The sequence below is a fragment of the Meles meles genome, chromosome 3, assembly GCF_922984935.1.
Source record: "Meles meles chromosome 3, mMelMel3.1 paternal haplotype, whole genome shotgun sequence".
Taxonomy (NCBI): domain Eukaryota; kingdom Metazoa; phylum Chordata; class Mammalia; order Carnivora; family Mustelidae; genus Meles; species Meles meles.
Window position 1 is genome coordinate 177719374 of NC_060068.1, and position 12494 is coordinate 177731867.

At 41.7% G+C, this 12494-nt stretch overlaps 1 protein-coding gene across 1 annotated transcript; it reads left to right on the top strand.

Annotated features, from left to right (window-relative positions):
- Nucleotides 1-10927: 10927 nt before the first annotated feature.
- On the top strand, nucleotides 10928-11357 carry LOC123937904 (ubiquitin-60S ribosomal protein L40-like). Its single transcript, XM_045998720.1, has one exon. It carries the CDS (start codon nucleotides 10928-10930, stop codon nucleotides 11330-11332), a length of 405 nt encoding a protein of 134 aa, XP_045854676.1. The 3' UTR covers nucleotides 11333-11357.
- Nucleotides 11358-12494: the final 1137 nt, after the last annotated feature.

Here is a 12494-nt window from a genome sequence, read left to right on the forward strand (position 1 = left end):
GAATAGTTTGGTCATACTGGTTTCCATTTTTCTTTGTTTAGCATAATCAATTATTGAAGTGTTCTGTGATCATTATAGAACATTTACATTCCAAGGCTGTAATTTCTCTAGCTTTGTAAATGTTCTGTAATTTAGTGTTAATGTTAACTTTATTTTCTATGGGTTTTAAGATATCATGTGAATATATTCTAAATGTCATTTTGAAATGAATTTATTATTCAACTTTTTATGATTTCTCCATCTCTAAAACATTTATTGCGAAGTATCCCTTAGTGAAAGAATTTCATTGTTAAATCAGTTTTGTTTTTCCAAGGGTTTCCAGAGTAGCGTTTCCTGAGCCTTTTCACTTGCTACACAGAGTACCCTCAAGTCACACATATTCAGAACTTACAAATATTGCCCCTAGACCGATATTTAAATCAAGACCATAAGTCCAGCCTAATGGTCTTCCTTGATGCATCCAGAACTTTTTCCTTGAACTTTAATCACTTAACTCGAATATGTACTAGCGTTTAGCCTTTTATTTTATTTTTATTTTTAAAGATTTTATTTATTTATTTGAGAGAAAGAGAGAGAAAGAGCATGAGGGGGTAACAGAGGGAGAGGGAGAAGCAGGGTCCCCCCTGAGCAGGGAGCCCGACAGGGCTCAATCCTAGGACCTTGGGATCATGACCTGAGCTGAAGGCAGACACCTAACTGACCGAGCACCTGAGGCATCGCTATGTTTTATTTTTTTTAAGGATTTTATTTATTTTTTGAGATAGAGAAAGCATGAGAGAGAGAGCATGAGAGTGATGCAACAGAGAGAAAGAGAGAAGTATGCTCCCCACTGAGCAAGGAGCCTGCCAAGGGCTCCATCCCAGAACCCTAGGATCATGTCCTGAGCTGAAGGCAGATGCTTAACAGACTGAGCCATCCAGGTGCCCTGCTTTTAGCATTTTATATCAAAATACCATGGAATATTATATTATTAACTCACTTATTGATTCACTACTTCAGAATTTCTAGAGAAAATTAACATATCTTCAAGTACAGCTCTGTTTCATTTGCTGACATTCATAATTTAGGAATAACAATTACCTGAGGTCTTCCATATTTATTCACATTCTGAGTTTGTTTTCATATATTTTATCATCTCAAATCTTTCCTCTAGGTTATTAATTTTATATTTTATAAGAGTGTTCTGTTCCTTGATCTCATTCGTTATTTGGCCTATCATCATGTTTGAAATCTAATTTTATTTTTCTCATTGGAATCTCCCTTTATATTTCATTTTCCTATTATCCTATCTAAGCTTATTTTAATATAAATATTTTTGCGTTTCATATTTGGAAACAATTACATACATTTTTCTTCCATTCTGAGTTAAGTTTTCTTCTTCTTCTTCTTCTTTTTTTTTTTTGTTCCTTTTTTTTTCCATTTTATTTATTTTTTCAGTGTAACAGTATTCATTCTTTTTGCACAACACCCAGTGCTCCATGCAAAACGTGCCCTCCCCATTACCCACCACCTGTTCCCCCAACCTCCCACCCCTGACCCTTCAAAACCCTCAGGTGGCCCCAACCTCCCACCCCTGACCCTTCAAAACCCTCAGGTTGTTTTCCAGAGTCCATAGTCTCTTATGGTTTGCCTCCCCTCCCCAATGTCCATAGCCCGCTCCCCCTCTCCCAATCCCACCTCCCCCCAGCAACCCCCAGTTTGTTTTGTGAGATTAAGAGTCATTTATGGTTTGTCTCCCTCCCAATCCCATCTTGTTTCATTTATTCTTCTCCTATCCCCCTACCCCCCCATGTTGCTTCTCCATGTCCTCATATCAGGGAGATCATATGATAGTTGTCTTTCTCCGATTGACTTATTTCACTAAGCATGATACGCTCTAGTTCCATCCATGTCATTGCAAATGGCAAGATTTCATTTCTTTTGATGGCTGCATAGTATTCCATTGTGTATATATACCACCTCTTCTTTATCCATTCATCTGTTGATGGACATCTAGGTTCTTTCCATAGTCTGGCTATTGTAGACATTGCTGCTATAAACATTCGGGTACACGTGCCCCTTCGGATCACTATGTTTGTATCTTTAGGGTAAATACCCAGTAGTGCAATTGCTGGGTCATAGGGTAGTTCTATTTTCAACATTTTGAGGAACCTCCATGTTGTTTTCCAGAGTGGTTGCACCAGCTTGCATTCCCACCAACAGTGGAGGAGGGTTCCCCTTTCTCCACATCCTCTCCAGCATCTGTCATTTCCTGACTTGTTAATTTTAGCCATTCTGACTGGTGTGAGGTGATATCTCATTGTGGTTTTGATTTGTATTTCCCTGATGCCGAGTGACGTGGAGCACTTTTTCATGTGTCTGTTGGCCATCTGGATGTCTTCTTTGCAGAAATGTCTGTTCATGTCCTCTGCCCATTTCTTGATTGGATTGTTTGTTCTTTGGGTGTTGAGTTTGCTGAGTTCCTTATAGATTTTGGATACTAGCCCTTTATCTGATATGTCGTTTGCAAATATCTTCTCCCATTCTGTCAGTTGTCTTTTGGTTTTGTTAACTGTTTCCTTTGCTGTGCAAAAGCTTTTGATCTTGATGAAATCCCAATAGTTCATTTTTGCCCTTGCTTCCCTTGCCTTTGCCGTTGTTCCTAGGAAGATGTTGCTACGGCTGAGGTCGAAGAGGTTGCTGCCTGCATTCTCCTCAAGGATTTTGATGGATTCCTTTCTCACATTGAGGTCCTTCATCCATTTGGAGTCTATTTTCGTGTGTGGTGTAAGGAAGTGGTCCAATTTCATTTTTCTGCATGTGGCTGTCCAATTTTCCCAGCACCATTTATTGAAGAGGCTGTCTTTTTTCCATTGGATATTCTTTCCTGCTTTGTCGAAGATTAGTTGACCGTAGAGTTGAGGGTCGATTTCTGGGCTCTCTATTCTGTTCCATTGATCTATGTGTCTGTTTTTGTGCCAGTACCATGCTGTCTTGATGATGACAGCTTTGTAATAGAGCTTGAAGTCCGGAATTGTGATGCCACCAACTTTGGCTTTGTTCTTCAATATTCCTTTGGCTATTCGAGGTCTTTTCTGGTTCCATATAAATTTGAGGATTATTTGTTCCATTTCTTTGAAAAAAATGGATGGTATTTTGATAGGGATTGCATTAAATGTGTAGATTGCTTTAGGTAGCATAGACATTTTCACAATATTTATTCTTCCAATCCAGGAGCATGGAACATTTTTCCATTTTTTTGTGTCTTCCTCAATTTCTTTCATGAGTACTTTATAATTTTCTGTGTATAGATTCTTAGTCTCTTTGGTTAGGTTTATTCCTAGGTATCTTATAGTTTTGGGTGCAATTGTAAATGGGATTGACTCCTTAATTTCTCTTTCTTCAGTCTTGTTGTTGGTGTACAGAAATGCAACTGATTTCTGTGCATTGATTTTATATCCTGACACTTTACTGAATTCCTGTACAAGTTCTAGCAGTTTTGGAGTGGAGTCTTTTGGGTTTTCCACATATAGTATCATATCATCTGCGAAGAGTGATAGTTTGACTTCTTCTTTACCAATTTGGATGCCTTTAATTTCTTTTTGTTGTCTGATTGCTGAGGCTAGGACTTCTAGTACTATGTTGAATAGCAATGGTGATAATGGACATCCCTGCCGTGTTCCTGACCTTAACGGAAAAGCTTTCAGTTTTTCTCCATTGAGAATGATATTTGCGGTGGGTTTTTCATAGATGGCTTTGATAATATTGAGGTATGTGCCCTCTATCCCTACACTTTGAAGAGTTTTGATCAGGAAGGGATGCTGTACTTTGTCAAATGCTTTTTCAGCATCTATGGAGAGTATCATATGGTTCTTGTTCTTTCTTTTATTAATGTGTTCTATCACATTGATTGATTTGCGGATGTTGAACCAACCCTGCAGCCCTGGAATAAATCCCACTTGATCGTGGTGAATAATCCTTTTAATGTACTGTTGAATCCTATTGGCTAGTATTTTGGTGAGAATTTTTGCGTCTGTGTTCATCAAGGATATTGGTCTGTAGTTCTCTTTTTTGGTGGGATCCTTGTCTGGTTTTGGGATCAAGGTGATGCTGGCCTCATAAAATGAGTTTGGAAGTTTTCCTTCCATTTCTATTTTTTGGAACAGTTTCAGGAGAATAGGAATGAGTTCTTCTTTAAATGTTTGGTAGAATTCCCCTGGGAAGCCGTCTGGCCCTGGGCTTTTGTTTGTTTGGAGATTTTTGATGACTGTTTCAATCTCCTTACTGGTTATGGGCCTGTTCAGGTTTTCTATTTCTTCCTGGTTCAGTTGTGGTAGTTTATATGTCTCTAGGAATGCATCCATTTCTTCCAGATTGTCCAATTTGTTGGCATAGAGTTGCTCATAGTATGTTCTTATAATTGTCTGTATTTCTTTGGTGTTCGTTGTGATCTCTCCTCTTTCATTCATGATTTTATTGATTTCGGTCCTTTCCCTTTTCTTTTTGATGAGTCTGGCCAGGGGTTTATCAATCTTATTGATTCTTTCAAAGAACCAGCTCCTAGTTTCATTGATTTTTTCTATTGTTTTTTTTGGTTTCTATTTCATTGATTTCTGCTCTGATCTTTATGATTTCTCTTCTCCTGCTGGGTTTAGGGTTTCTTTCTTGTTCTTTCTCCAGCTCCTTTACGCGTAGGGTTAGGTTGTGTACTTGGGACCTTTCTTGTTTCTTGAGAAAGGCTTGTACCGCTATATATTTTCCTCTCAGGACTGCCTTTGCTGTGTCCCACAGATTTTGAACTGTTGTGTTTTCATTATCATTTGTTTCCATGAATTTTTTCAATTCTTCTTTAATTTCCTGGTTAACCCATTCATTCTTTAGAAGGATGCTGTTTAGTCTCCATGTATTTGGGTTCTTTCCAGCTTTCGTCTTGTGATTGAGTTCTAGCTTCAGAGCATTGTGGTCTGAAAATATGCAGGGAATGATCCTAATCTTTTGATACCGGTTGAGACCTGATTTGTGACCCAGGATGTGATCTATTCTGGAGAAGGTTCCATGTGCACTAGAGAAGAATGTGTATTCTGTTGCTTTGGGATGAAATGTTCTGAATATATCTGTGATGTCCATCTGGTCCAGTGTGTCATTTAAGGCCTTTATTTCCTTGTTGATCTTTTGCTTGGATGATCTGTCCATTTCAGTGAGGGGAGTGTTCAAGTCCCCTACTATTATTGTATTATTATTGATGTGTTTCTTTGATTTTGTTATTAATTGGTTGATATAGTTCGCTGCTCCCACGTTAGGGGCATAGATATTTAAAATTGTTAGATCTTCTTGTTGGACAGACCCTTTGAGTAGGATATAGTGTCCTTCCTCATCTCTTATTATAGTCTTTGGCTTAAAATCTAATTGATCTGATATAAGGATTGCCACCCCAGCTTTCTTCTGATGCCCATTAGCATGGTAAATTGTTTTCCACCCCCTCACTTTCAATCTGGAGGTGTCTTCGCGTCTAAAATGAGTTTCTTGTAGGCAACATACTGATGGGTTTTGTTTTTTAATCCATTCTGATACCCTGTGTCTTTTGATTGGGGCATTTAGCCCATTAACATTCAGGGTAACTATTGAGAGATATGGATTTAGTGCCATTATTAGCCTGTAAGGTGACTGTTACTGTATATTGTCTCTGTACCTTTCTGATCTACTACTTTTAGGCTCTCTCTTTGCTTAGAGGACCCCTTTCAATATTTCCTGGAGACCTGGTTTGGTGTTTGCAAATTCTTTCAGTTTTTGTTTGTCCTGGAAGCTTTTGATCTCTCCTTCTATTTTCAATGATAGCCTAGCTGGATAGAGTATTCTTGGCTGCATGTTTTTCTCGTTGAGTGCTCTGAATATATCATGCCAGCTCTTTCTGGCCTGCCAGGTCTCTGTGGATAAGTCTGCCGCCAATCTAATATTTTTACCATTGTATGTTACAGACTTCTTTTCTCGGGCTGCTTTCAGGATTTTCTCTTTGTCACTAAGACTTGTAAATTTTACTATTAGGTGACAGGGTGTGGACCTATTCTTGTTGACTTTGAGGGGGGTTCTCTGCATCTCCTGGATTTTGATGTTTGTTCCCTTTGCCATATTAGGGAAATTCTCTCCAATGATTCTCTCCAATAGACCTTCTGCTCCCCTCTCTGTTTCTTCTTCTTCTGGAATCCCAATTATTCTAATGTTGTTTCGTCTTATGGTGTCACTTATCTCTCGAATTCTCCCCTCATGGTCCAGTAGCTGTTTGTCCTCTTTTGCTCGGCTTCCTTATTCTCTGTCATTTGGTCTTCTATATCACTAATTCTTTCTTCTGCCTCATTGATCCTAGCAGTGAGAGCCTCCATTTTTGATTGCACCTCATTAATAGCTTTTTTGATTTCAACTTGGTTAGATTTTAGTTCTTTAATTTCTCCAGAAAGGGCTTTAATATCTCCAGAGAGGGTTTCTCTAATATCTTCCATGCCTTTTTCGAGCCCGGCTAGAATGTTCAGAATCGTCATTCTGAACTCTTGATCTGACATAGTACCCGTGTCTGTGTTGATTAGGTCCCTAGCCTTCGGTACTGTCTCTTGTTCTTTTGTTTGTGGTGATTTTTTCCGCCTTGTCATTTTGTCCAGATAAGAGGATATGAAGGAGCAAATAAACTACTAATAGGGTGGCAAAGACCCCGGAAAAATGCACTGTAACCAAATCAGAAGAGACCCCAAATTGTGGGGGGGAGAAAGGGGATAAAAAACAGGTTCTGAAAAAAAAAAAAGAAAAGAAAAAAATTTAAAAAATAAAACAAATAAAAAAATATAAAAAAGAAAGAAAAAATATATATATTTAGATGAACTAGTCAAAAAATGTTAAAAAAGAAAAGGGTAAAAGTTTTAAAAAATTTAGCAGAAGAAGAAAAAAGAAAAAAGAAAAAAAAATTGAAAAAAGAAAAAAAAATTGAAGTAGCCGCAAGACTAAAGAATCATGGGGAGAAAGCCATGAGTTCCGTGCTTTGCTTTCTCCTCCTCTGGAATTGCTCTGCTGTCTTAGGAATTGAATCTGCTTTCTCCTTGATAGATGAACTTCGTCCTGGCTGGATATTTTGTTGATCTTCTGGGGGAGGGGCCTGTTGATCTTCTGGGGGAGGGGAGGGGGAGGGCTCTCTCAAGTGTCTTTGCCCGAGGCGGGATTGCACCACCCTTACCGGCGGCCGGACTAAGTAATCGGCTCGGGTTCGCTTTTGGGAGCTTCTGTTCCCTGAACGCTTTCCGTAGAGTTCCGGAGGACGGGAATGAAAATGGCGATCTCCTAGTCTCCGGCCCGGAGGAGCCGAGAGCCTGGGGCCCCACTCCTCAGTGCGCCCCCAGAGGACAGCACCCAATCACTCCTGCATCCCCAGCCTCCAGCCGTGCTCTGAGCTCACCCAGCCCGCGACCAGTTCAAGGTAACCCCGAGCTGAGAGTTCAGTCCTCGGCTCTGTCTCTGCAGCCGGCTTCTCCATTCTAATACCTGCGAGCTCTCCGACACTCCGACACCCCCGATCCTCCTGTGACCCTGCGGGGCCTGGGGCCACGCTGGCCCCGCATGGGCTTCACCCCGGTTTAGCCTCTGGAGCAATGTCCCTCAGTGGAACAGACTTTTAAAAGTCCTGATTTTGTGCTCCATTCCTCCGCCGCTTGCCGGGAGCCGGCCCCTCCCCCTCGGTCTATCTTCCCGTCGTTTTAGATTCACTTCTCCGCCAGTCCTACCTTTCAGAAAGTGGTTGATTTTCTGTTTCTAGAGTTGCTGTTCTTCTTCTCTTCGCTCTCCCGTTGGATTTGTAGGTGTTTGCAATGTTTAGATAAGCTATCAAGCTGATCTCCTGCTACCTGATGTAGTCTCAGGCTGCTACTTCTCCGCCATCTTGACTCCTCCCCCCTCTTCTTCTTTTTTTTCTGAGTTAAGTTTTCTTCTAAATGGTTGCCTCCAGTCCTCTATGATTCCCATTTTTGGTATCCTATGTTTGCAAATTCAACATTCTATTTTGTTCATGATGATCAAAACTGGGCAGACTAGATCCCATTGGCTCTCTCAAGGTAGTATGCTGACTTCTTGACTCTTCCCATCCTGTTGGGTAGTGGTTTGTTTTCTCTCCAGAATTGCAGCGCACTGTGTGCACTCTGGGGAAGTGACTGGGATGCTGGAAAGGAGGGAGTCCCACTGTGGTGGTCTCATCTTCAAGTAGGTCTCTTGGCCTCAGTCTTGAGTTTGCTAAATGTCCTAGATTCACGTGAGCACCACAGATGGTGCTGTGTTTGTGAGTGAATGTGTGTGTGTGTGTGCCTTTGGGTAATACCCTAATTTTTCAGATCATTTCTCTAATCACAATGGAGTGATGGAGTCTCAAATCAGACAGAGAAGAACAGTCTTGCCCACTCTCCTTATTTTTACTCCTTTTCTCCCTAGAAGAGGAAAAGGTTAATTTTGAAACTTCAATTTGATTATTTCTAGTCTGAGTATTAGTGAGCACTGCAAGGATTAACAAACTCTCAGTACAGTTCCATGGCACAAATGGGACACACCCATGTTGTGTTATCTGCTCTTCTCCAGAATGTTTTTCTTTCCTTAGCCATACTTGAAAAAGTTATTATCATCAACATGAGGTTATGTCCCTTCTCTGGTTCAGCTGCTGGAGGTGATTTTTTTTTTCTCATTAACCTTATCTCACTTCAGAGACATCCTTCATAAATAGCCCAATACAGAGAAGGAGCCATAAACCCCATCTTAAGGATTAATAATACATACTCTGAAATAAGGCAAGGCTCAGTAAAAGCAAACAAGTCTGCAGAGATAGATTTATGCCTAATAGAATCCCTTTTTTGTACAATCATGAAAGCTCATTGAAGAAAGCTTTCAAACTTCAATATTCCCAATATTCTTTAAGATGAAAATTGCTATTTCAGTAAAGGTGAAGTCTTATGCTTCGGTCTCAGATAGGTTCTGTAAACCCAGAGTGTCTGACCATGATGATAGATGTTATTAACTGGTGGCTGCAAAGAATGGAAACTTCGGCCAAAATAAGCAGCCCTACAGGGGTTTCATTACAGTTCAGTTGTTAGCAGGAATGCCGTTCTGCCTGACTTCCTCATCACTATGCACACAGGAAAGCCAAGTCATGAGGCAGAGCAGAATCTGCACAGGTGAGCCACACAGTGTGTGCTTTAATATGCACAGCATAAATCATGAACTACAAGGCACAAGTTTTTATCCATGGACCCACCTACTGGAACTGCTCATCATGACTAATAACAATAGAAGGTGTGTTACTTGGGATAATGGTAAGAATAAATTCACTCCCATTTTGGGTACTGAACGGATCTCCCAAAGGGAAGAGGAATAGGTTCCACCCTGGCTCACCACCCAACCAAGGCACTGCAGCTTTGAAGGGAACACTAAAGACTATTCCTCAAGAGACAACATAATTACATATAAGGACAATGCTCCTGACAATATTCCCCAAACACCTAGTGTTTAGGCAGAGGGAACTCAAGGCTCTGGGATCTTGGCTGATAAGTTCAGAGGCAGTGGGTAGAAACCCACTGTGCTCAATGCTTCCAGTTTTTCATGGGAAGAGTAGGGTACACAGTACTTCATCAAAGGATTTTGTAGTTTGAGCTGTTCGTGGAATATTTACCATTCCCAACTCCAGTGGTTGAGGAATCTCCAATATTTCACATAAGGATACTCAGTAATCTGAGCTGAGTCTTCAAGTAAGAACATAATACAACAATGTGAGTAAGTTTCCTACTTGTTCTTTCATTCAACATAGGTCATGGCACTTAAAAACAGTAATAAGATGGGAAACAACACATGTTGGTGAGGATGCGGAGAACAGGGAACCCTCTTACACCGTTGGTGGGAATGCAAACTTGGGCAGCCACTCTGGAGAACAGTATGGAGGGTCCTCAAAGAGTTGAAAATAGAGCTACCCTACAACCCAGCAATTGCACTCCTGGGTTTTTACCCCAGGTACAGATGCAGTGAAAAGAAGGGGCAATGTTTATAACAGCAATGTCCACAATACCAGATTGTGGAAGGAGCCAAAAGTCCTTCAACAGATGAATGGATACAAAAAAAAAAAAAAAAAAAAGGATATGACCCATATATACAAGGGAATATTACTCAGGCATCAGAAGAGATGAATACCCACCATTTGCATCGACATGGATGGGACTGGAGGGATTATGCTGAGTTAAATAAGTCAAGTGGAGAAAGACAATTATCATATGGTTTCACTCATAAGTGGAACATAAGGAATAGCACGGAGGACCTAATGGGAAGAAATCAGAGAGGGAGAAAAACCATGAGAGACTCTCGACTCTGGGAGACAAACTGAAGGTTTCAGAGCAGAGGGAGGGTGAGGGTGGGGTCATTAGGTGATAGGTATTAAGGAGGGCACGTGTTGTGGTGAGCACTGGGTGTTATATACAACTCATGAACCATTGAGCAATACATCAAAAAGAATGACGTACTATATGTTGGCTAATTGAACATAATAAAAACAAGCAGAACAAAACACCACCAACAAAAACTGAACAGTAACAACGTATCACAAAGACTGTGGGATCTGGAGGCTAATGTACTCGGTTCAAATTCTAGCTCTGTTTGTTATTAGCAATGCTCTATCCTCATCATGCCCGTGGATATGTCTGTACTGAGCTCCCTACTCTTAGATGATTTAATGTAACACCAAGAGCAACTCAGGTTCATACTAAACACTCAGTTATATCCACTTTTTGGTGTCCAATGTGACAGAATCCATTCTAGGCCAACAGAGTTATATTAACGAAAAGATAGTTCTTGTCCTCATGAAATGTAATTCTAGTGGATTAGAGAGACCACAAATAACTTAAAAAGTAAACATAATAATTATGTTTGCAAAAAAAGAAAAGGATTTATGCCAGCAGACGCAGAGATGCAGATCTTCGTGAAGACCCTGACGGGCAAGACCATCACCCTTGAGGTTGAGCCCAGTGACACCATTGAGAATGTCAAAGCCAAAATCCAAGACAAGGAGGGCATCCCCCCTGACCAGCAGCGTCTGATTTTTGCGGGCAAACAGCTGGAAGACGGCCGCACTCTGTCAGATTACAATATCCAGAAAGAGTCCACCCTGCACTTGGTGCTTCGCCTCCGGGGCGGCATCATCGAGCCTTCGCTCCGCCAGCTGGCCCAGAAATACAACTGCGACAAGATGATCTGCCGCAAGTGTTATGCTCGCCTGCACCCCCGCGCCGTCAACTGCCGCAAGAAGAAGTGCGGCCACACCAACAACCTGCGCCCCAAAAAGAAGGTCAAATAAGGCCCCTCCACCGGTTGCCCGCAAGGCAGCCTCCTGCCCAAGCCCCAAGGTCCTGGGGCCTCAATAAAGTTTCCCTTTCATTGACTGGAAAAAAAAAAAAAAAAAAAAGAAAAGGAAACAAAAAAAATCCAGGCAATGTGACAGCCACTTGAATGTGGAGAAGGGGTTATGAGGGTCCTGCCTCCCAGTGGATTCTTTAGAAACCTCTATTTGAAGGCAGCATTCGGCCTGAGAACTGAATGGCAGGACAGGGTCCCCTGGGTAGAAACGCAAGGGGGAACTAGAGCAGCAGAACCCCACAATAGGGCACTAACATGCTTTGTGCGCCTGGAGCAGAACATCAGCAGAGACAAAGTGAACAAAGGTGAGCACGCTGTACAGTGGCCCAATGATACGGACCCGTGAGTTTCCTCGGTGGGAGTTTGTAGTCCATTCTGAGTATGTTTGGAAACCCCAGGAGGCTTGAAAACTGGAGAATGATCTAATCTGATGCTCATTTTTAAGGGTCATTCTGCGTGAAAGGGAGACTGCTGGGGAAGGCAGGACCATTCCCAGTCAGGGGTTCTAGAGAACCGACCAGAGCCACAAGTGAGAACGATGGGTAATTCATGACCTAATGGATGGGACAGGCTGCCTAGGGGTTAGTTAGAAGTAGGTAAGTCAGGAAAGATGAATCTAGTTTGGAATCTGAGCAACTCCACTGATTTGAGTACACAAGATGGGCAAAGCACGAGCTATATATGCGAAATGTTAACTGTGACCTCCTTCTCTGATGTGCAAGGAGAGACAGCAGGTTTGCTGTCTGTGCAAGACCAGGGCTCTCGAGCAAGTGAGGGCTGTAGATACGGATGTCGTGAGTCACCTGCATTGGAGGGATTTAAACCACGGCACAGAGAAAGCAAACAGATGGAGAAAAGAAGATGGAATCGAGAACAGAGGCCCCAGGCAGGTCTGGAAGAAGAAAAAAAGCCAGCAAGTGAAACGGGAAAGACACACATAGAGAGGCGGGAGCACACACACTCCAGGAGGGTGTTACCCGGCAGAATGCAACAGAATTAAGCATTTTGGGAAGGTGATCCGCTGCGTCGACGAAGACAGGGAAGTAACCATTGAATGGGAATATATGGGAATCATTTGAAATGCTGGTAAGAGTTGTCGGGAC